Source organism: Manis javanica, chromosome 15 (assembly GCF_040802235.1).
Source record: "Manis javanica isolate MJ-LG chromosome 15, MJ_LKY, whole genome shotgun sequence".
Taxonomy (NCBI): domain Eukaryota; kingdom Metazoa; phylum Chordata; class Mammalia; order Pholidota; family Manidae; genus Manis; species Manis javanica.
In genome coordinates this window covers 78,197,624-78,217,799 of record NC_133170.1, presented here as the reverse complement: position 1 = coordinate 78,217,799, position 20,176 = coordinate 78,197,624, and the positions used below count along the sequence as shown (strand labels likewise).

Genomic DNA, 20,176 nt, shown 5'->3' with positions numbered 1-20,176 from the left:
GTGGGAGGGGACCAGACAAAGGGACTGGGGACCAGACAAAGGGACTGGGAACCAGTCGGGGAGGCTCTCCAGGGAGGCAGCCAGAATGGGCAAAAGCCTCCAGGAGCAGGGAGAGTTCAAAACCAGGTCGTGGTGGGTGACCTGCCGGGGTGTGGATGGCATTCCTTGCTCGGGACTGCCCTGCAAAGTCCCAAGGTGGGAAGGGCTTGGTGTGTCCAGGAACAGAAAGCCCCCCGTGGACTCGGTGGGCAGTGGAAGGGGAGAGGTGCCCACTCACACTTGCGCAGCTCCAGGCTCTTGCTGGGGCAGGCCAGGTGCTGGCCCGGTGGGTTCTGGGTCCTCTGCAGACAGGCCAGCATGGCTGAGGTGGGGCGCCACAGCAGGGCGCGCTCTGCAGCAGGGTCCCTGAGAGGAAGGAAATGAGGTGCTCGTCACACGGGGCTGCTTGGTGCCTGCCTCCCGCCTCCCCAAGCTGAGAGTTTCTGCCAGCCGCCTTTCTGCTACTGGGCAGAACATCGGAGCTGTTCAGAGCAGACTCCTTTCTCCATTATTTGACAGAAGTGGAGGCTGAGGCCCGGAGACATCAAGAGGCTCATCTGTGGCCTCACAGTGAAGAAAAGGACTGGGGTGCGGGGGGAGAGGGAGTCTCTTGAGTGGTAGACTTCCAACATGACAGGGCCAGCAGGGACAGGTCAGGCAGGCCCTGGCCCTGCTCAGTGTGAGGGCTTACGTCCTTTAAGGGATCCCTGACACCCCTCGGCCTGGTCAGACACTCAGCCCCTTGGTGCAAGGGTGCCCTTCCAGCCGGTGGTGGCCTCTGGCTCTCTTGTAACCACCTGTGAGTGGATCTGTCCCCTCTCTTCAGCCTTGAGCCCATCGAGGACACAGATCCCATGTGGTCATCCTGGGAAGCTACATGAAGGTGCCCCAGAACTGCCAGTGGGCACACAGATGTTCAAGTTTACTGAAATGTCGGTTTGGGGGCGTTCTCACAGCCCCCAAGAGGAGAGATGTCTGGGAGGGCATTCCTGGGAGAGCAAGGGGTCCCCAGCCCTGACTTGCACTGGGCCTGACCTTTGCTTCACACTGAGCCCTGAGGACCACCGGAGTTCTCTGATGGAGCCCCCATCCCAGACTGGAAGGGCGAGACCACCCAGGATGGGCAGAGCAGCAGCTTAGACGTGGGTCCAGACGGGTCCATGCTGTGCTCAGTCATCCGAGTCAGAGGCCGAGTTCCCATGCAGATGTATCCTCCTAAACCCCGTTTCCAGAACCCATGGCCCCCAGGGCACAGAGGCGGAACAGGCAGGGCCTGCCCTGATGCCGGCTCCCTTCTCGCTGAGCCGGAGCCTGGCGTCCACCACGCCCGGACACCCCATTCCCACCGCACCTCCCGCGCAGCCAGGCTGGGCCAACTCCATCCTGGTGCTGCTTTCAGAAAAGGAGAAGAAAGAGGAGGGGATGTGTTTAAGGGGAAGAAAGGAAGTTATTTAATACTAAACAGGTGTCTGGAGCCCTTAAATTCTGCTGCTTTCTTCTAATAATGAAGTATTCATGAGGAAAAGCCTTTTTTCACTACTTTCTTAAGATACTAATTTCACAACAAGCTCCTTGTTACTGCGCAATTATTCCAATCTTGAATTTCTCCGAGACGGTTGCAGCCTCCTGTCTGTCCTGGCCTCTCAGTAAATGAAAGACAATCACGTAACCACCTTTCATTATGCTCTATTTTACTTTCAGCAAAGGTACCCTGAAAGAAATGATTTACTCTGAAAGGGACTTTTATTCAGTTTCAAAACCAATTTTCTCCTATTACTGTCTCAAAAAAAAAAAAGCGTGCGAGAGAAAGCAGGGGCGGGTGGGGGAGGGGAGGTGGCGCTCACCCCCCCAACCCCCACAATCGCCAGCCTCAAAGCAGCGAGGCGATAAAAGCTGCAGTATCCACTTCCCGGCTTTGATTTCTGGTAATTTTAAAATATGCCATTACAATCAGGCAAAAATTATACAGTTTAAAAAGGGAATGAAGTGGGGCTTATTGCAGGGATGAAAGCCCTTGACTGCGGGAGCGAGGGGCTGCTCCTCGGGGACTTGGATGTGGCCCTCTAGGACACATCTGCACAAGCAGGCACGTTCTGCCCAGCTCTGATCCCTGGGGACATGCGGGCATGCCACCCGCTGTGCCGGGTGTCCACATGTGCCAGACATGATCACTACATGCATTCTCCCCCAGATGGGCACACCACAGACCTGCCTCACCCTGAATGACATGCTCTGCCACGCCCTCTGGCACACACAGGCAGTCCTTGGACACGCACATGTGTGCACCTGGAAGGTCGCCCCCAGCAGCCCAGCCTCTGTCCCCGCCTGTTCCAACCCAGAGAGCACTGTCCACTTTCCGGTGCTCTGACTCAGGGTTTGGGGGACAGAGGAGAGCCAGGGGAGGCTGGCCAGCTACAGGTAAAAGGGTCAAAGCCCCCTCCTTCCACTAATGGGGAAAACAGAGCCAGAGAGAGGCAACACCTGCCCTGGGCCACCCAGCAGACAGCCTGACCCCTCACCACCAGGCTACACTGCTGCCCACAGGCCAGGGCAGAACTAGGCTGGGAAGGAGGGCAATGAGCGACCTAGTGTGCTGAGGACACCTGGGCTGGAAGTCCGGAGCCTGCTCCTACCCAGGGCCCTTGCTGTGACCCCAGGGAGCTTCTGCTTACATCTTGTAAAAGCAGCTCCATGATCCTTCCTTCTCAGGTCACCTTCCTCCGGGGACCTGGCCATGTCCGGTCCCAGCCCTGGAGGTCCTCCCCACCTCTGGCCTGGCATCAGGTGCCAAGGGCCCAGAAGCCCAGCCCCTCTGCAGGACCCCCAGGGACTTTGCATTCCAGCACGCTTTATGGTTGAAAAGGGCAGGCTGGGGGTGCAGTTCTTAGAGGATGAGGAGCAGGTTGCCTATTTTGGGGTCTCTCTGGACCCCATCAACTGCCCTCCCAGTGGGGCTCTGCTTTGCAGAATGCTCTAACGCCCATGCAGTTCTGGGAGCTGAGAGGTCACCTGGCCCAGCTCCATGGGCCACAGCGGCTTCCCGAGAGGAGACTGTACCCACATGAAGGCCTCAGAGCTTTCGTGGTGCAGCTGCCTGGGTCCTTTCAGCCCTCACTTCTGGAGGACCAGCAGCAGGGCCTTGCAGCCTGAGAGAGAGACCATGTCCACCTGAAGAGGAGGAAAGCTCCCTCTGCACCTCCACTCTCCCCAGCTCACTGCTGTTCTCCCTGGAGCCCTGTGCCCTGCTGCTGGGGCAGGAGGGGATCCAGTGTGGGAGCAGGGCCAGAGCCAGCCAGGCAGGAGGATCAGTGGAGTCCTCATTCCTGTATCACCACAGTCATCTACAAACAGGACCAAGTCAGAGTCCTCTCCTTGGCCTTTCAACCTCTCTATGTCCTCTGAATGGAGCCCAGCCCTCTCTGCCTGGCACACAAGAACCCCATGATCGGCCCCCTCGACTCTCCGGGCTCCCTTCCAGCCCTCCCTCTGGCCGCTGCCTCATACCTCCAAACCTCTGTCTGTGCTGGTCCCTCAGTCTGCAGCACCACTACCCTGATCCCCCTAAACTCAGACTCTGGCTCGGCTGCTCCCCCCTCTGGGTGCCCCCTTCACAGTGCTGATCACACCGAGTTGTAATTGCCAATTTTCATGTCTGACTATCTCCACTGGGCTGTGAGTTTCTCAGGGGCAAGGACCATGTCTCATTTGTCTCTCTCTCCCCAGTGCCTGGCAAAAAATAATCATTTAATAAATAAGTGTTGAATGAATGGCTGAATCAATGAATCAGTTGTTGTCAGATGAAATGACTGGGGTCCAGAGAAGCCAAGCATCCTGCACAAGGTCACACAGCAAGCTGAGGACAGGATTGGGGCAGATGCCTAAAACACTCTTGTTCTTCCCGTGACGCCACCTTGTCCCCTCTCTGCTTGGCATCATCGCATCTGCAGAAAGCCAGCCCCTTGGAGCCCTCACCCCAAATCGTTACTCCCTAGCTGGGGACCATCCTGAGAGCTCTGCTCATTTTGAAACCCCGTCTGCAAATCGGGCTGTTTAGAAGCCCAAGGTCCTTTGTGACTTTAATAATAAAGGGGGTGGGGGTGGGGAGAGAGGGAGGGAGAAAATGTCGCAAGCTTCAATGATTAGAATGCTTTGGCATCGCCCCTGACATGGGGGCTGATAAGACGCCTTATCTCAGAGGCACCCCTAGGAAAAGGACCCTCCACCAGATAACACCCCCAGCTGTCGATGTGACCTTTCATGGCTGAGGATTTAGATAAAAGAAATGTGACAGGGGAGGGGAAAGAACGGAAGGAACTTTCCAAGTCCGAGGAGGAACTGAGTCTGTGCTGCCTGCCTTGGCAGAACAAAGCATAGCAGCCGGCTGTCTTTATTTTTATTAAAAGAACAGGAAACTGGGGCCTTGGGCCCTGCCTGCCTTTTGTCGTCTCTCCCAGCCGGTCTGGCTGCAGGGGGCCTTGGGAAGCCCTTAGGCCAGTGAGGGGGGCACTAAAAAATAACAATCCCAACATTAGTGCTAAAAATAGCAGTGGGGGCACTTAATGAATGTGCCCTCCAGCCCTCTGCTTCCCACACGCATCCTAGCTGTTACACCTCACCAGAGCCTCCTAGCAGCCTCTGTGGTGGATTCTGTTTTTAGCCCCATTTTACAGATTAAGAAGTGGCCACTGAGAAGGGAAGTAATCTGCATGAGGTCACACAGCTTCAGGTGGCAGCGCCTGAGGTTCTCAACCCCAGCCAGAGCCTGCACCCTCAGTCCCCACTGTACGGCCCCCACCCCTGCTTCATCATGGTGGGGGTCCCTCTTGGCCCCCAACTCCTCGTCAGCTGGGCAGGAAGGAACAGAAGCAAAGGCCTGCTTCTCCCCAGGGCCCAAATCTACTTACTCTGAGAGGAGCTGGGATCACAGAGAGGGAAAGGAGAGGAGGGGAAGGAGGAGGAGGGGTTCCCAGGGGACCACTTATTCACCCCGTGAACTGAACCACGGAGGACACTCTGCCGGGCAGCACAATACTGAGATGAATATAGCCCGGGCCTACCACTGTGGAGGGAACCCTTTTGAGAGGTCTGTCATTTACCCACCCATTCCTTCACTCATTCATTCGTTCAAGCAGCAAACACTCCCTGAGCATCTTTTGCGTGTCTGCCCTGGGCCATTTACAGTATGGAAATGGGTAAGAACGTGCTGCCAAAAGCAAGCATCCAGCCAGAACTTATTTCCTGCTCCCAAATCCAGCAAGTTAAAAATGGACTTTCCTGGCTCTCCCTCTAGCCTCTAATCTTTCCCTGAAGTGGCAGGTGGGCAGAACTTTCTCTCGTGTCTACTGCCCTTGGCTGGGCTGGCTGCCTCTGGAGGAGGGCAGAACGTGAGGACGTGCTTGGGCTCCACAGCATGGTGAGGCTGTGACTTCATGAAGGCCACGCTACGCCACTGCCAGCCCCCGTCCTTCTCCCTTCCCCTGAGCTGCTTGCTCAAGCCTCTGTGGCTCTCCTTGAGGCCAAAGACTGGCTGTGGCTTGGAGGGGAAGGTCCTGCCAGGCCTGACCTGGTGTCCAATGGGACTAGTTCAGACAGGAGAGCTGGTCCCAGAGGTCTCAAGGTGGCACCTGCCAGCACTGGGATTCCGACTGCCCGAGTGAACTTGAGGAAATCACAGTCCCTCTCTGAATCTTGATGGGGGGTGGCCCAGCCAATCATAGGATGGCCTTCCAGTTTGGACATGAGGGAACATTACAATCTGGTTTTCAAACATAATCCAGTGCACTAGCTGCGCACAAGGCAGCAGGGCTAGGTCCTCAGCCCATCAGCACACAAAGAAGGTTCTAGATGTAGTCTGTCCTGAAGGAATTTAGAATCTTCAGTTGGGACCCGACAGGAAACTGGAAAAAGCCAGCAGTTCATGGAAACCACTGAGTGGGCTATTGAGACTCTGAGTTTCCTGAAAGGAAGGGGAAGGAGAAGCCTGCCCCTCATTCCTCAGGGGCCCACAGCCCGCGTGGGGAGGGACGAGGGGCCACCCACCATCCTTACCCGGATCCCCCTTGCTATACATGAAGCCTCATTCTCCTCCGCCCTGTCCTGGCCAAAGAGCAGGTCCCCAAATGCAGGGAAGACCTCGAAGTGGTGGTGGGCCTGGGGAGGGGACTGAGCACTGGGCTAGGGGCCTGGAAGAGGCACACCCAGCCGTGTGGCCCTAAGTGAGTTACTTCTCTGGGACAGTCCCCAGCACAAGTAGGGCCAGCATGAAGCCTCAGAAAGCTCAGTGCTCCCTAAACAGCATGGGGCGGGAAATGGCCCCCCCACGGGCGGGACAGCGGGGTGGAGGACACTTGCCCAGACAGGGGATCTGGGTGGACAGGAGGATCTACTGTCTCTATCCTTGTCCCTTGATTCCCTCTCCCTCCCTGTCCTGGTGTCCTTCCTCCTCCCTTCCTGCTCTGTATCTCACCCCCTTCCTGACCCCACTCTCCCCTACCCCTTCCCTCCACCCCCTCAAGTCTGTCTGGCTTTGAGGCAGCCAGAGTAGAAGCCCACCCCCATTCCCCTCTTGCTTCCCTCCCCCATCCCTGTTCAAGCCAGAGGCCTTCCAGGGGACCCTGTTAATAATTAAATGTTAATCTAAAAAGCAATTTGAGCTGCGGCTAGGCAGATCTGGTTAGAGATTACATTAGCATGGAGGAGGCGAGGGTAATTTTCTTTAACCCCTCTCCTGATCTCTCAAGCCCCAGAATCTTCAAGTCACACTGCCACTGCTGATTAAACTGGTGCAGGGCTTGCTGTGGATAAGGGGCCTGTGAAAAGTGATTATTTTCTACTGCCATTTGGGCTGTGGCTCCAGAAGGGGATTTTAATTCTCTTAAAGTTGAGGGTGGAGAGGCATTGCCCCCTTCAACAGGAGGCCTCATCTGCCAGGATTACTGCTGCATCCATTCCCACCCCGCCAGGGACAGAGGTCTCTCTAAAATGCAAATCTGGCCACAGAGCATATCTGGCTCCTGCTGTTCACAGGCCTGGCGGACAACATCCCTTCCTTCAGTCTTGGCTTTCTGTTTCAGCACCTGTCTGGGCCTGTCCCTGGGCAGGGCAACGGAGCAAGAGATAATGTGTAGTTTTGGGCCACAGGAGAGCCCAAAAAATCATGAATTCTAGGTGGCAGGCAGCAGGAGTCCTGAGGTGGGCACAAGCCTCTCACTGCCACACTTGCTGGCCTGTGCCCATGTAATCCCTTCTGCCTGCGAGCCCTTCCTGTGTCTCTACCCCTTGAAATTCTATTTGACTTTCAACTGAAGCCTAGATTCCTCAAGGGCTTCTCAGAGACATACAAGGTGCTTGGTAAATGCTGACGAATAATCTAATGAATGGAGTTCCTCAGCTGGCTCTCCCTGATCCCTCCTTCACAGGTTCACTGTGCTATGACCTGTGTCCATGCGCATAGTAGGCCCTCAGAAACTGGCTCCTGAAGGATGTAAGGGCAGGAGGCTGGCCTAGGAAATCAGGGCAAGGCGAGGCAGGCAGTGTCTGACTGGGCCAGGGGCTGCAGTCTGGGGTATGGGGGCGGGGGGCTGTCCTGGGCCTTTCAGCACCACGGCCAGCTCCCCACCCACGTGCCCTGCGGAAGGGTTGGGCTGAGCCTGGGAGCACAGTGATGCCGGTCACCATGGAGACTGACCTTGACATTATCTGCCCTGGCCAGCATTCCAACCTCTGGAGATGTGACACATTAAGCACCTACTGTGTATGCTAGGTCCAGTGCTAGATACGGAGGCAGTGACAGATTCTGACAAGGGAGAGGGGCAGGGAGAGGGGAATTACAAGGCAGGGTGACATGTGGTAGCCAAGGTGAAAGGACAGCCTGTCGCTTCACAAGGAGGGTGACAGTATTGTCATGGGCTTTGGAGCCACACACCTGAGCTTTAGCCTTAACTGAACTCCAATTTTATTCCTTAACTCTGGCCTTGGACAAATCCCACCATCTCTTTGAGCCTCAGTTTCCTTGTCTGAAAAAGGGGTTAACTCCTTACTAATTTGTAATTAGTACAATAAAGTGCCAGGGTCATAGTTGTAACCCCCTAAGTGGTAGCTGTTATTCAGTAATATTTATTACTATTATCAACAGGTAGGTAGGAAATAGCTCGGTAAGGAAGGCAGGGGAATGAGGTCTCAGGCAGAATATGGAGACTTGACAAAAATTGGTGAGTGTGGGGAATTAAACCATCTCCGCATTGCTGGAGAAGAAACCCTCTTAGTCCTCTTAGTGAGTAGTCAAGAGCACCCCATCTGTGTGAGGCCAGGCAGGGCCACCCGGACAGAGGGAACAGGGGCAGGGTCCCCAACCTCTCCCCAAGCCCAGGTCCCCCGAGGCTCAGTATCTCAGGAATGAAGGGGGCAGGCACTTGTTCTTATGAAAAGGAGCCTTCAGGAAGCCCTAGCTGGGGGAGCAAAGCCCCCAAATCTCAGACCCCCTTCCTAGCTCCACCTCCTGAAGCACTCTTACCCAGGAGCCAGGCCCCAAGGAGGGGAGACTATACACATCATTCATTCCTCCCCTAGTTCCAGCCTTGGCTCTGTAATGCCAAGTGGCACTCAAGTCTCTTTTGTCACCTTCCAGCAAAGGGTAGGGCAGGGGTGGGGCTGGGGAGTGGGAAGCCAGGAATCGGTGCTGAATGCCATCAGTGCTATAATGCCATAATAGGGGCTGTGGGGCTCCACAGAAAGGCCCCAACACAGTATTTCTGCAGGAGGCCATGGACCCTTCCAGGAGGAACATGTAAGTGGAGACTAAAAGGATAGTGGGCGTTACTGCAGGACTCCAGGGACAGTGGATCCAGAAAAGGGAGCACTGTGCAGAGGGCAAAGGTTAAGACCCGTGGTGGAGCTGGGAGGGGCTAGGTACTCCCAGCCATCCCCCTCCCCTCTCCATCCACCCAGGTCCCTGCATCCACAATTTAGGGTTAACCCAGCGACCGGGAAGGAGAAAATCTAATCATCAGGGCAATAATAGGAGCTCGTCGTTATTTTTAGTGTTACCCATGGGCTCAGCACTTTACAGGCATCACTTCATTTAACCCACTCCACAACCAGGAAAAACAGATAATCACTACAGTCTGTGTGGAGGAGGAAAAGGGTGTCCAGGGCCACAGGGCTGGTGCAGGGGGCAGGAAGCCCAGTGGAAGTGGTGCGGCTGGGCCCAGTGGGCTTGAGGATTAGATCCCAAGGGGGTAGGAGGAAGGGAAGAGGAGTGGACTCCGGGCAGGAATGGCAGGAGTGCTGAGGATACAGAGGCCAGGATCAGGTTGCCGAAGTGGATAAAAATGGCTGGTGAGGGTTGTTCTTGATTTTTTTGCCCAAAGCCAAGGATCAACAGATGCTCCTTGGGGGTCAGGGTGAAGCAGAAATGAGTATCCTTCCAGCTAGAGGCAGAGAAATAGGACAGAGCACACACTAGCCTGACAACAGTGTGTGTGTGTGAGAGAGATAAAACATATGTATCACACAAACATATTACCCCCTGGGAGCAAACCCCAATCATATGTGGGCCAGGGGGGCAGTTCCTGCCCTCTGCTGAGAGCTGCACTGGGGCTGCCAAGTTTCTAAGCCCTTTTCTGGTGGGGGGGTTCCCTTCGTGCCAGTCACAGGGTACCATGATTGCAGCACTGGGGTGTAGGGACCAGACCCCCTTGGGTTCAACCCCAGTTCTGCGTCAGCCTGGTCATCTGACTATGTCTATTTCTGGGAGTTTGATTTTTCTTCTTTGTGCTTCTCTGTATTGCTAATTTTTCTACAGTGAACACACATCACTTCTGTTTTTTTTTAAATAACTTTCAAAAGGGATTTCAACCACTGACCACCTGGAGACAAGGAGCTGGGGCGTACTGTGAATCACTGACATGACAGAGAGCAGCTGCTCAGGGATGAGGCGGCAGCAGCCAGGGAAGGTGGGGATGTGCGGGGAGGGAGGCACCAGGAAGGGAAGGCCTAGAGGCTTCAAAATCCAGGAGCCAAGGGAAGCAGTAAGCTTTCTGGGGAGCCAAGTCCAGTCTACCCGACCCTTCAGCAGGTCCTTTCGGCAACTCTTCTTCAACAGACCCCTGCCCTGACCATGTGCCCCATCACCTCCCAGACTCTGCACAGGCCCCTTTACCCATTGTCCACCCTGCAGGGGCCAGATGAGCTTTTCCACGTGAAACTCACACCCTTTGGGTGAAACCCAAAACTCCCCCACTGGCTTCCATGGCATTTTTCTAGCAATATCCTCTGAGGGCCTGCATGAACTCCTTCCCTGCTTTCTACCCACATTGTTCCTCTCCTCTCGCTCACCCTGGGCCTAACAGGCCAACCTTGGTCTCACCCAGGGCCTTTGCACTTACAGTTTTGTCTCTACCTAAAGACTACACCAATGCTCTCCAACAGAAATATAAGTTAATTATAAATTTTCTAGGACCCACAGGGGAAATTGTGTTTACTAATATTTTATTTTATCCCAATATATCCAAAATAATATCACTTCAAGATGTAATCAATATTCAGAAATTGCTGGAGAGATATTTTGTGTTTTTTTTTTTATACTAAATCTTTGAAATCTGGGGTAGATTTTCTACTTATAGGACATCTCAGTTAGTATGGATGGCTATCTATGACAAGTCTGTCTCTTCATCCAAGCCTCAACTCAAACATCATCTCCTCCAAGAGGCCCTCCTTGACCACTGTAAGTTGGCAACCCTCTGCCCCCACCACTATACCACCACCACTGCAGTTCTTTGACTGTCATTACTACCCTGAAATTATCTTATTGGTGAATGGCTTAACATGTATTTTGTCTACCAGAGCACAGACTCTGCTGTGTTTGCACACCGGGGCACACAGTAGGTGCTTGGGTGGGAATGGTGATGGCAGCTCACAGCCCTTGTCTACCCACCTCATTCTAAATTCTACTCTCAGTGACAAGAGGCAGAGGCCTGTACATGTGTGTGTATGCACATGTGAGGAACGTGTGTGCATGTGTGTGAGTGCATGCACACACACACATACACACACACACACACAACTGCCCCCACCAAAATCCCTCCCTGCTTCTGATAAAGCAGGCCCAAAGGATGGGCCTCCTTTTCAAAATCAGCCCAGCACAGAAAAATGGCTGTGACAGCACAAAGACGAGATTGAATCAGCAACAGGCCCGAATGCCTGGTGACGGTTACAAATGATCTGATGTGGCAAAGACAGGATCAGATGTGTGCAGCACAACGACTGCTCTGAGCCCCCACACCAGACGATGGGGGGCTGGGAGGGTGGGCAAGTCGGCCAGGGTGCTCCCAGAAGCTCAGGTTGGAAAGTGCCGATTGGCACGGGGCCCAGAGAAGGCTTAGCGTGTAGTAGGCTCTTCCTTGGGGCCAGGCCCTAGGCTTAGCCACATCCATGTACCAACTCACATGAGCCCTGGTTGACCACAATGGTCATTGATGCAAGCCAAAATCAGACACTCCCCAAATGGCCAACACCTGGGAAGAATGTCCCCAAACTGGGACCAAGTGCTTAGCTCTGGGCACTTGGGTAATGGCTGAATCTTTCTTCATCAGACTTGTCAGTTCCAAGTGCTAAAAGATGAATATTACTTTTGAAATGGAGAAGGAAAAAGAACCTTTTCCTGATGACTTGTGCACCCCTCCCCCCAGCTTCTGTTCTCAGAACTTCAGAAGGTTGGGCAGGAAGAGGCCATGCTCCCTGCCATACAGAGCTCCATGACAGCCGCAGGAACTGGCTCCTACCCCGACGGGACAGGGCAGGGGTTTGAATCTCCTTGTGTACAATCCCAGGCTCTCAACACTTAGTACTAATGTCATCTTACTGAGACCCTCTCCACAGCCCTGTGCAAGAAGGCTGGGTCCACACAGACTGCATGGCCCATGTTCAGTCTCCTTTATCTCAAGGCCAGGCACCTAGTAGATGCTCAATAAATCCACACAAACCAGAGGGATGTGTTGGGGCTTTTCTTTTCCCATCACTCCTTGTATTCACAGCTCTCCTCTCCTCTCTGGTCATCTGCCCTCTGAGTCTCTCCCCTCTCATTTCACTGCATTTTACCACCTCAATCCAAGAAATCCCTGTGTACATCTGGAACATCTAGGCCCCCAGAGAACAGAGTAGGTGCTTATCAATGCAGGTGGGTGAGTGGGGCCTGAGCTGGGAGGCAACACGAGCCCTATCCCCAGCCATGTCGTGGATGCTCAAGAGCTGGGAAGCTTCTGGAGGAACGGGGGTGCTCCTTCCTCAGGAGGTCTGGGCAGGGGGCTGTTTTATCTAGTAGCGGCCATGTGCTGGGTGCCATGTCTCAGCCTAGAACCCATCCTGAGAGGTGTGGGTACACCAACACTGAACATTCTCCAGCAGGGAGCAGAGGCTCAGAGAGAACACCTGGTGGGCTCTAGACATGAAACTGGGTCTTTTGGATTCTCAAGCCTGTGGCAGGGCCATGCCAAGGGAGGGCTGGGATTCCAAGTGGGCACCCAATGTCCCACTGGCTATTCCTGTGCAGGCACTGGGTCACCTCCTCTGGCCCTGAATGGTCAGCATGACTACAGGCCAAGAGGCTGATGTCAAAGGGGCCGTCCTGAGGCCAATAAAGTCAGCCCTGTACCACCACAACCAGGATGGCATCCTACTAGTCCTTATTCTCTAGGTCTGAGAGACACTGTCCCCTTTAGCCCTGAACCAGTGGCATCCAGGAAGGGCCCAACAGCACTGCGGCTAAAGCACACACCTAGGATTATAGTGTTGGCACTGATCAGCAGGACTCTCGAGTTAGTCACTGAGTCGTTTGGGACCTCAGTTTCTCCATGTGAAAAACAGAGCACCATGTGAAAAACAGAGGCACACCTCCCGCCCGCCCATGGTGAGGAACTACTCGGGAATATGTCACCCCACACTCAGTGGCAGTGGCCACTCTCAGCATGGCTCCTCTTAGCTCCTTGAAATCCACTATCCACTGGGCGCTCCCTGTGCTGGCAATGTCCACCCTCAGCTTCCTCCGTCACGGGCTAAAGATGACAGTAAGAGGCTTAGAGAGGAAAAGGGATTTGTCCACAGTCAGGGAGGCATCGGCAGCTCTGGCCTGGGGACCCTTTAGCTCTGAGACCTGAAGTCCAACCCCTCACCTCCCAGGGTTGAACCCCAGATATTCCCAGGTGAGCATGGGAGAGGCTATGGCTCCATTCCCCAGCGCCTGCCCAAGGACTGCCATGTGCTGGGCTGCTGGGACCAGAGAAGAACCAGGCACTGCCGGGGTGGTTAGGCACGTGCCTGGCAACCTGCATGGAGCTTCAAGGGAGCCCAGAAAAGCGGGGTTGTTCCAAGGAGGAGCAGCTTTCTGCAAGAGGGAGCATCTGAATGCCTTGACTGTGAGCTCTGGGAGCAAGGGCAGCACCTTGCATGGAGCCCAAAAGCACCCAATAGGGACTCAGTGAGTTGGGTGAGCCAGGCTTCACAGGGCCAACTGCGTAGTGCAGGGATGGGGAAGGGCGTTCTGGTGCAGGAACCACCCACCATGGGGAGATGTCAGAGGTAGTACCTAGCAGTTATTCATCCACTGAATCCCCCTAACCTCTCTGAGGTAGGGACTGTTATTATCCCAATCTTCCAAGAGGGGAAACTGAGGCACAGAGAGGGGAAGCCCCTTGCCCAAAGCCATCCAGTAAGGGACTGGTAGATTGCATATGTGGGCATGAGAGAGCACACAGGGTGGGGGTAGGCAGTTTGGGTAGGGTGTGTGAGAGAATGGACACAGGCTGGAAGGGCTGGGTCGGGGAGGGCCCTTGAAGGCTGGGCTGAGGTCTTGGCACATCATCCACAGACAAGAGAAAACTATGGAGGTGTGGTGGTTACAATGGGCACCCTGGAGCTGGCCTGTCTGGGTTCAAACCCCAGCTCTTCCACTTGCCAGCTGTGCAGTCTCAGGCAGGTCAATGAACCTCTCTGGGCTTTGGTTTCCCCATCAGATCAATGAGGCTAAATTCTGGCACAAAAGGCATCTCATGTGTTTATTAAATTGAATAAACACGAAGACACTGAAAGCTGACAGACTGAGACACTGCCTACTGAAGCTTAGGGACAATCTAGTCTCTGGGCTTAGGGCACATTTTGGCCCTGGGCAGTAAGGACCGCCTGGCCCAGCCCAGCCCTGCCGGGTGGGTGCCAGACCTAGAGAGGGGTGGCAGCATTTCTGAGCTTTGCTGGGGCGTGCGCCAGCATGTGCGTGCACGCGTCTGTGTGTGTTGCTGCAGCGGCTTCTATGCAAACATGTTAATTTGTTTTCATTTTGTGTTTTTTTTCTCTTGCAGGATAATTGGGTGAGTTTGAAGTCTTGGCGAGGCTGCTGATTATAGCTATTTGGGTGGTGCCCTCACAGGGCTCAGGCCCTGCCTCCTGCCTCTGGCGGTAGAGAAAGCATCTGGGGGTGTCTTAAGGGGTGCTACTGCTCAAAGCTACTCTTGCTGGCCAGGGATGGGGAAGGCGAGACATCCTGGGACCCCTGTCATGCCCTCCGCTCAGACACCACCACGTCACTGAAGGGTGCAAACCTCGCCCCAAACAGCTTTTCTTTGCCCTGTTTGCTGCAGTAAAAAACTGTGACATGGTTGCCAATATTAAGAAAAATGAAAATTCCACCTAAAATTCTCATTGTCTACTTTCTCTTGAAAACCAACTACCAGCAGCTCTGGTACCATTCAGCCCATTCCCACGAGGCCAAGCAGCAGGGGCTCTGTTCACTGTGTCACTGGGTTGGTCCCCACGGGCACCTGAGTTTTCTGCCCTGGAGAAGGGCATGGGCTATGGGGTGGGATGGGCCAAGCCTCCACTCTCAGAAGCTGCGTGGTCTCACCTGGTATCTGCCTTCCTGACGCTCTTTTCCCATCTCTAGCACCCCTGATTTGCCCTAGGAGGACTAAAATGAGACGGCCACGTTTTCAGGAGCATAGTAGGGCTTGGAAGTGTTTATTCCTTCCTGAAGGGGAAGGAGAGCAGGGGTGGTGGCTTCCTGCCCCCCAGGGCATCCTGCACTTGAACCCATCCCAGTGGATGCCGCCTTGTCACTGATCTGTTTGTACCTGTTTCTCCAGTGAGGCGGGGACCAGGTCCCTGAGGGCCAGGGCTGCATCTCCCTTTCAGACCTGACTGCGGCCTCCTATGCGCCACACTGAGGGGTGGAGGGTTACCAGGGAAGAGGAGTGCATGGAAGGCCCTGCCTGAGTGAAGTCACAGAGGAGGAATCGCCACGTTGCCAGAATATGCCACAGGAAGCCAAGCAGCCCTCGAGGGCTCCTAGGTGCGGTTCTGGCCTTAAAAAGAGGACTTGGTCAGCGTAGGCGATGGACAGCTGCCCGATGGGCCAGGTGAGAGTCCAGAGGAGACTAAGGGCTGGGCCTTCCGGGAAGCCACCTTCCCTGTGTTCCTGGGCTTCTTGGGGCCCTGACACCCTTGACAAGTCATCTGAGCCTCAGTCTGCTTACCTGTAAAACGGGGTTGCGGCAGGGACCCAATGAGACAATCCCTGCCATGTGCTTATGCTCCTAAGAGTTACCCCACACATCCCTGCCACCAACCTACTGTCTCAGCTTGTCCCCTTATTTCTCCCAGGAGGTGGTAGGAATGCCAGAAACAGCAAATTTGTGCAGTCTGAATATGTGTAGGTGCTGAGCTCAGAGCCCGTTTACCCTTGTCCTGGCACAGCATCCCCCAGTGCTCCTGGGGGTGCATTCTATTTCATTCCCATTTCTAAGGTAAAGAGACTGAGGCTCAAAGAAGTTTAATGGATAGGGAAGCCTTAACAGGGTCTTGTCCTTGATCTCCACTAAAGCTGCAGTCACGAGCCCAGAGCCTGGCCAGGACAGAGGGATGGAGAGGATGCCTGGTGCCCACCGAGGGACAGACCCACAGCCTTCTGGAGGCCACCCAGGCAACTGAGGTGGGCAGCTCAAGTTGCAGCCCTGGGTCCTGGAACCAAAGACGAGCAGGGCACAAAGGGCAACTCCATAGCAAGAAAAGGCTTCGAAGTTGGTGAAATCCTGGCCTCATAACCAGCTGTGTGAGTAAAGTAAATCGCCTGTCCTCCCTGACCCCAGTATCTTTACCTGTAACCTGGGATGACTGTCTTTTACCCGCAGGGTTGATGAAGGGTCTGTTAGGTCCACAGCAAACCAGGTTAATGGCTGCTGTTGGCTCCTCTAGCAGCCAGAGGCCCCAGGAAACAAGAGAAAGGCGAATCATGGTGATAGGAGGTAGTGGGAAGAAGATGGCAGGCTCCCAGGCAGGTCCCCTGGGGGTGGCGGCAGACCTCTGTGGAGGGCTCGGGCTTCGCTGGTCACACAAGGTGGCAGCTGGCAGCACCTCCTCCTCCACTGAGCACCACACAAAGGGGCCTCTATTCCCCACTCTGAGCATTTATTCCTGGCCGGCTGGGCTGCACCGCCCTCTCCCTATTCCACTGGCGGCTCTGCCTGGCCCGAGCCTACTCGAGCCTACACAAAGGCTGGTGTGTCCCTGAAGAGCCAGCCTGGCCTTAGAAGACCCTGTTCACAGAGAGCTAGAGAGGGCCCTGGGATGGGTTTGTAGTGTGCGGCAAGGCCTCACCTCCATGCCATGATGAGGAGGGGGCTAGGAAGGTGTCAAAAAGACTTGGGAATGGATGAACCTGAACTGGGCTCCAGCTTCCCCAGGTTTATAACCTTAGGTCAGTTTGGAGCTCAGTTTTCTCATCTGTACAATGGAGACAATCATAATAACATGCCCAACTCTCTGGGCTGCTGAGGGCTCAGTTAGATGATGCAGGGCCTTTTGGGCAAACAGCACCTCAGAGCCAGATTTAAGGCAACTGAGGGACGGAGAGGCAGTCAGGAGTTCCTGGGGCCTGGCTAGGCATGCTGTCAGCATCTCCCTCTCCCATATCCTGGAAGCCTCATGGGCCCAGCCCCCTGGGGAGGGAGGAGAATGGCACCCCTCACAGTCCACTGCATCTTCCACTCTCCATCCAGCAATGTCCACACGTATGGGTACTGACCCTCAGGCCAAGGTCTGAGTCTATACTGCCCTGGCCCATCTGCAGGCAGTTGTAGGACAACAGCTACTGTTTATGAAAACACCTACCGCATGCTAGGACTTTTAGCTTCTTTTAACCCTATGGCTGCCCTGGGAGGGCATGGAAGGATAGGCCAATGGTTACAACAGGCTCTGGAGTTCCTTAACCTGGGTCCAAGTCCCAGCACCACTTCTAGCCATAACACTCTGGGCCTCATGCTCCCTGGGCCTTGACGCTCCCTCAACCAACCAAATGAGGAAAATGTTGCTTGATGCCCTCAGCCCAGAATCCAGTCCCAGCAAGCTTGAAATCCTGACCACTAGGCTATTACCCCCAACTCACAGATGGGTAAACTGAGGCCTAGCCACCAAGTAGAACAGTGCCTACCCTGCAGGAGGAGGCAATACATCAGATGGATCATTCCAGGAGACGGACTCAGGATTCAAAGCCAAGGCTGGTGGACTCTGAGTCCTTTTCTCCTTGAAGATATTACAAACATATCTTAGCAGTTTTTTCTTGTTTCATTAGTGTCCTCAGCTCTGTTGGCCACACGACCTACAAAGAGTTGGGCAGGAGAACTGGGCTTGGAGCCTGACCCATCTCCCTGATTGACCTCCAGGGGCCCTCACCATGCCATACAAAAGTCCCCTTTTCTCCCTCCCACCCGCTCAGGGCGGCCAAGTGAACAGCGGAATACCAAGTAATTAAGCCAGCGCGCACCATCCGGGCGCCCAGGAACACTGTGGAGTTTCCCTTTTATGTTTATAGCAATTGTATGAAAATGTGCAACATGGAACGGCACCAGATGACAAATGAGACGAAACAGACAGGATTCCGGGCCGGCTTTTTTCCGGGCCTGATTGGCATTAATTGTGAGCGTTTACAAAGCACAGCTCGGCGCCTGACATTTGCTTCAAGCGAACGCTTCCTTCTAATAGTTTTAATGATTACAACGGGAGCTGGTGATCACTGCCGGGCGGGGAATGGGCTGCCTGGAGCCTGGCCTGAGCTCCTGCCAGGGGCCTGGCTAGCCTGTGCTTACCTGGGTCCCTGGGGTCCCACTTTTCCCTGCTATCTGTTGCAGGACGCAGGTCCAGGGCCCTGGACATCAGGACCCTTGCATGGGGCCTGGCTGCTGGCACCCACTCTGCTGCCAGCTTGTAAAGTTGATGGGGAAGCCCACGGGTTCAGTGATCCTGGGTGCAGACCTGGATCTGATTTGGCTGGCCTGGCTCTGACGCTGGAGCACCTCAGTTTCCTTATCTTACTTGGGGGTAGGAAGGCCCCCACAAATGCTGGCAACTACTTCCTTGCTGGGTGACACTGGCAAAATCCCTTCTCCACTGTGGGCCTATCCTTCTTCACCTAGAATGTGAGGGGCAGGGACTTGGTCACTAGAAGCCACATGGCTCAGAGTTCCAGTCCCAGCTCTGGCCCCCTTCCAGCTGCATGACCTTGGGACAGTCCCTTGGTCTCTCTGAGCTTCCGTTTTCCTCATCTGTAGAATGGAGTTCATAATCCCCACAGGTTTCTGAGCCATTTCTAGACGCCAAAAGAAAGGGTGTAAAAACCCTGAATTTCTAGCAAGTCAAAGAAGCCTGTGTCCCATTCTCTCCCAGAGAGTCTTCCAAATACCTCACTTATTCATTCATTCAGTAAACATTGAGTGTCCTGATTAGGAACTAGGGAAGACACTGGTGAACAAAGTGACCTTCCTTGGGGAAGAGAGATGACAGATATAAAAGCATTTCACATGCACCATCTCATTGACTTCTTATCCCATTTTACAGAGGGAAAAACTGAGGCACAGAGAGGGAGAAATGATAATCTGAAGTCACTCAGTTGGGATGGATGGCATGGCAGCTGAATCCTGGCAGGCTGCCCAGAGGTGAGTCCTCTCAGAACCGCCTAAAGACCAGGCCCCAGGTGGAAGCCCTTTCTAAGGGCCTAAAGATTGCTGAGCCCTTGGGTAGCGCTCATCTGCCAAGCTGGGCTGGGCACCATGCAGGAGGCCTGGGCCACTGGGAAGAAGGGAGTCTTCTGACGCCTGGACAGCCTCATCCTCCTGGGCTAGAAATGGGAAGGAAGCCCACAGCGCTGTCCATTTCCACCTTCCCATGCTGTGCAGTGCCCACTCCATGCCAAGTCCTGCTCTAGAGGCCATGCAAACAGCAAGGTGGCTGAGAAAGAACAGTGGGTACTTGGATGGCTGCGTGGCACAAGCAAAGGCCCGGAGCTGCGAGAGAAGCCAGCAGGCTCGAGAACTGCTGGTGGGTGTGGAGGTCAAGGTCATGGGCTCCTCTCAGCAGTCAGGCCCGACAGGGCCTTCTCAGCCCTGATTTTGCCAGACTCACCCTGCAGGAAGCCCCCAGGAGGGGTCCCAGCTCCATGCTTGGCTCCAGCCAGAAAAACCTTGGCAACTGTTTCTTTTGGAGTCAGTTTGGGGTGTGGGGTAGGGAGAATTTTTTTTTTTTAATGGGGATTTTTTTCCCTTTTGCATATGGTGGCACAGATGGGCCCATGATCCATAAAAACTGTTTGCAATTAAACTCCCACTTTGCATGGCTGGATCTGTCAGTTGTTTGAACCACGAGTGTGGGGCTCCATACTGACAGGGAGATGGGACTCAGGGTGGGGTGGGGCCAGATTCTGCAGGATGGGCGGAGGCCCAGGAACCTGCTCTGGGCTTGGGGCCCGAGCTGATGGGATGTCACAATGGCCATGCCAACTCCCTCTCTGGGCATCCCCTAGCCTTCGCCAGTAGTCGGAGTGCAGCCAGGCAGCTGGGGTGGGGCTTGGCAGGGCTTCCCTGCCCAGCAGAGACTTGGCCAGTGCTTGGTGCTCTGGCTGCAGGGGTAATGAGGAGGGGGGTGTGGAGCTAGTCATGATTCAGCCCTTGCCAGAGGTTGGATCTGGGACCCAGGACAGGCAGGAGGGTGGTTGGGCAGTGCAAGCTATAATGGGGGTCTAGCAGGTGGAGTGCAATGGCAGGTTCAAGAGTCGGAGCTTCTGGCCCAGCTGGAAGAAAGGTGGTGCCAGGAAGAGCTGCCAAGG

The 20,176-nt window shown here is 54.6% G+C and overlaps 1 protein-coding gene and 1 long non-coding RNA gene across 5 annotated transcripts in view; one reads left to right on the top strand and one right to left on the bottom strand.

Moving 5' to 3' along the window:
- Nucleotides 1-20,176, bottom strand: part of FAM222A (family with sequence similarity 222 member A) — a 58,766-nt gene that overhangs the window by 29,281 nt on the left and 9,309 nt on the right. For 3 of the 4 annotated variants that reach the window (XM_037004320.2, XM_037004318.2, XM_073223782.1), the window contains exon 2: nt 278-405. The exons of the other annotated variant lie outside the window; for it this stretch is intronic. In XM_037004320.2, the coding sequence (XP_036860215.1) occupies nt 278-359 (82 nt within the window). In that variant the 5' untranslated portion in view covers nt 360-405. The remainder of the gene's footprint in view (nt 1-277; nt 406-20,176) is intronic. 4 annotated transcript variants of the gene reach the window in all.
- LOC118969688 (uncharacterized) lies at nt 14,261-19,596 on the top strand. Its single transcript, XR_005057559.2, has 3 exons — nt 14,261-15,440; nt 15,905-16,132; nt 18,913-19,596. It is a non-coding gene; the product is annotated as an uncharacterized lncRNA (long non-coding RNA).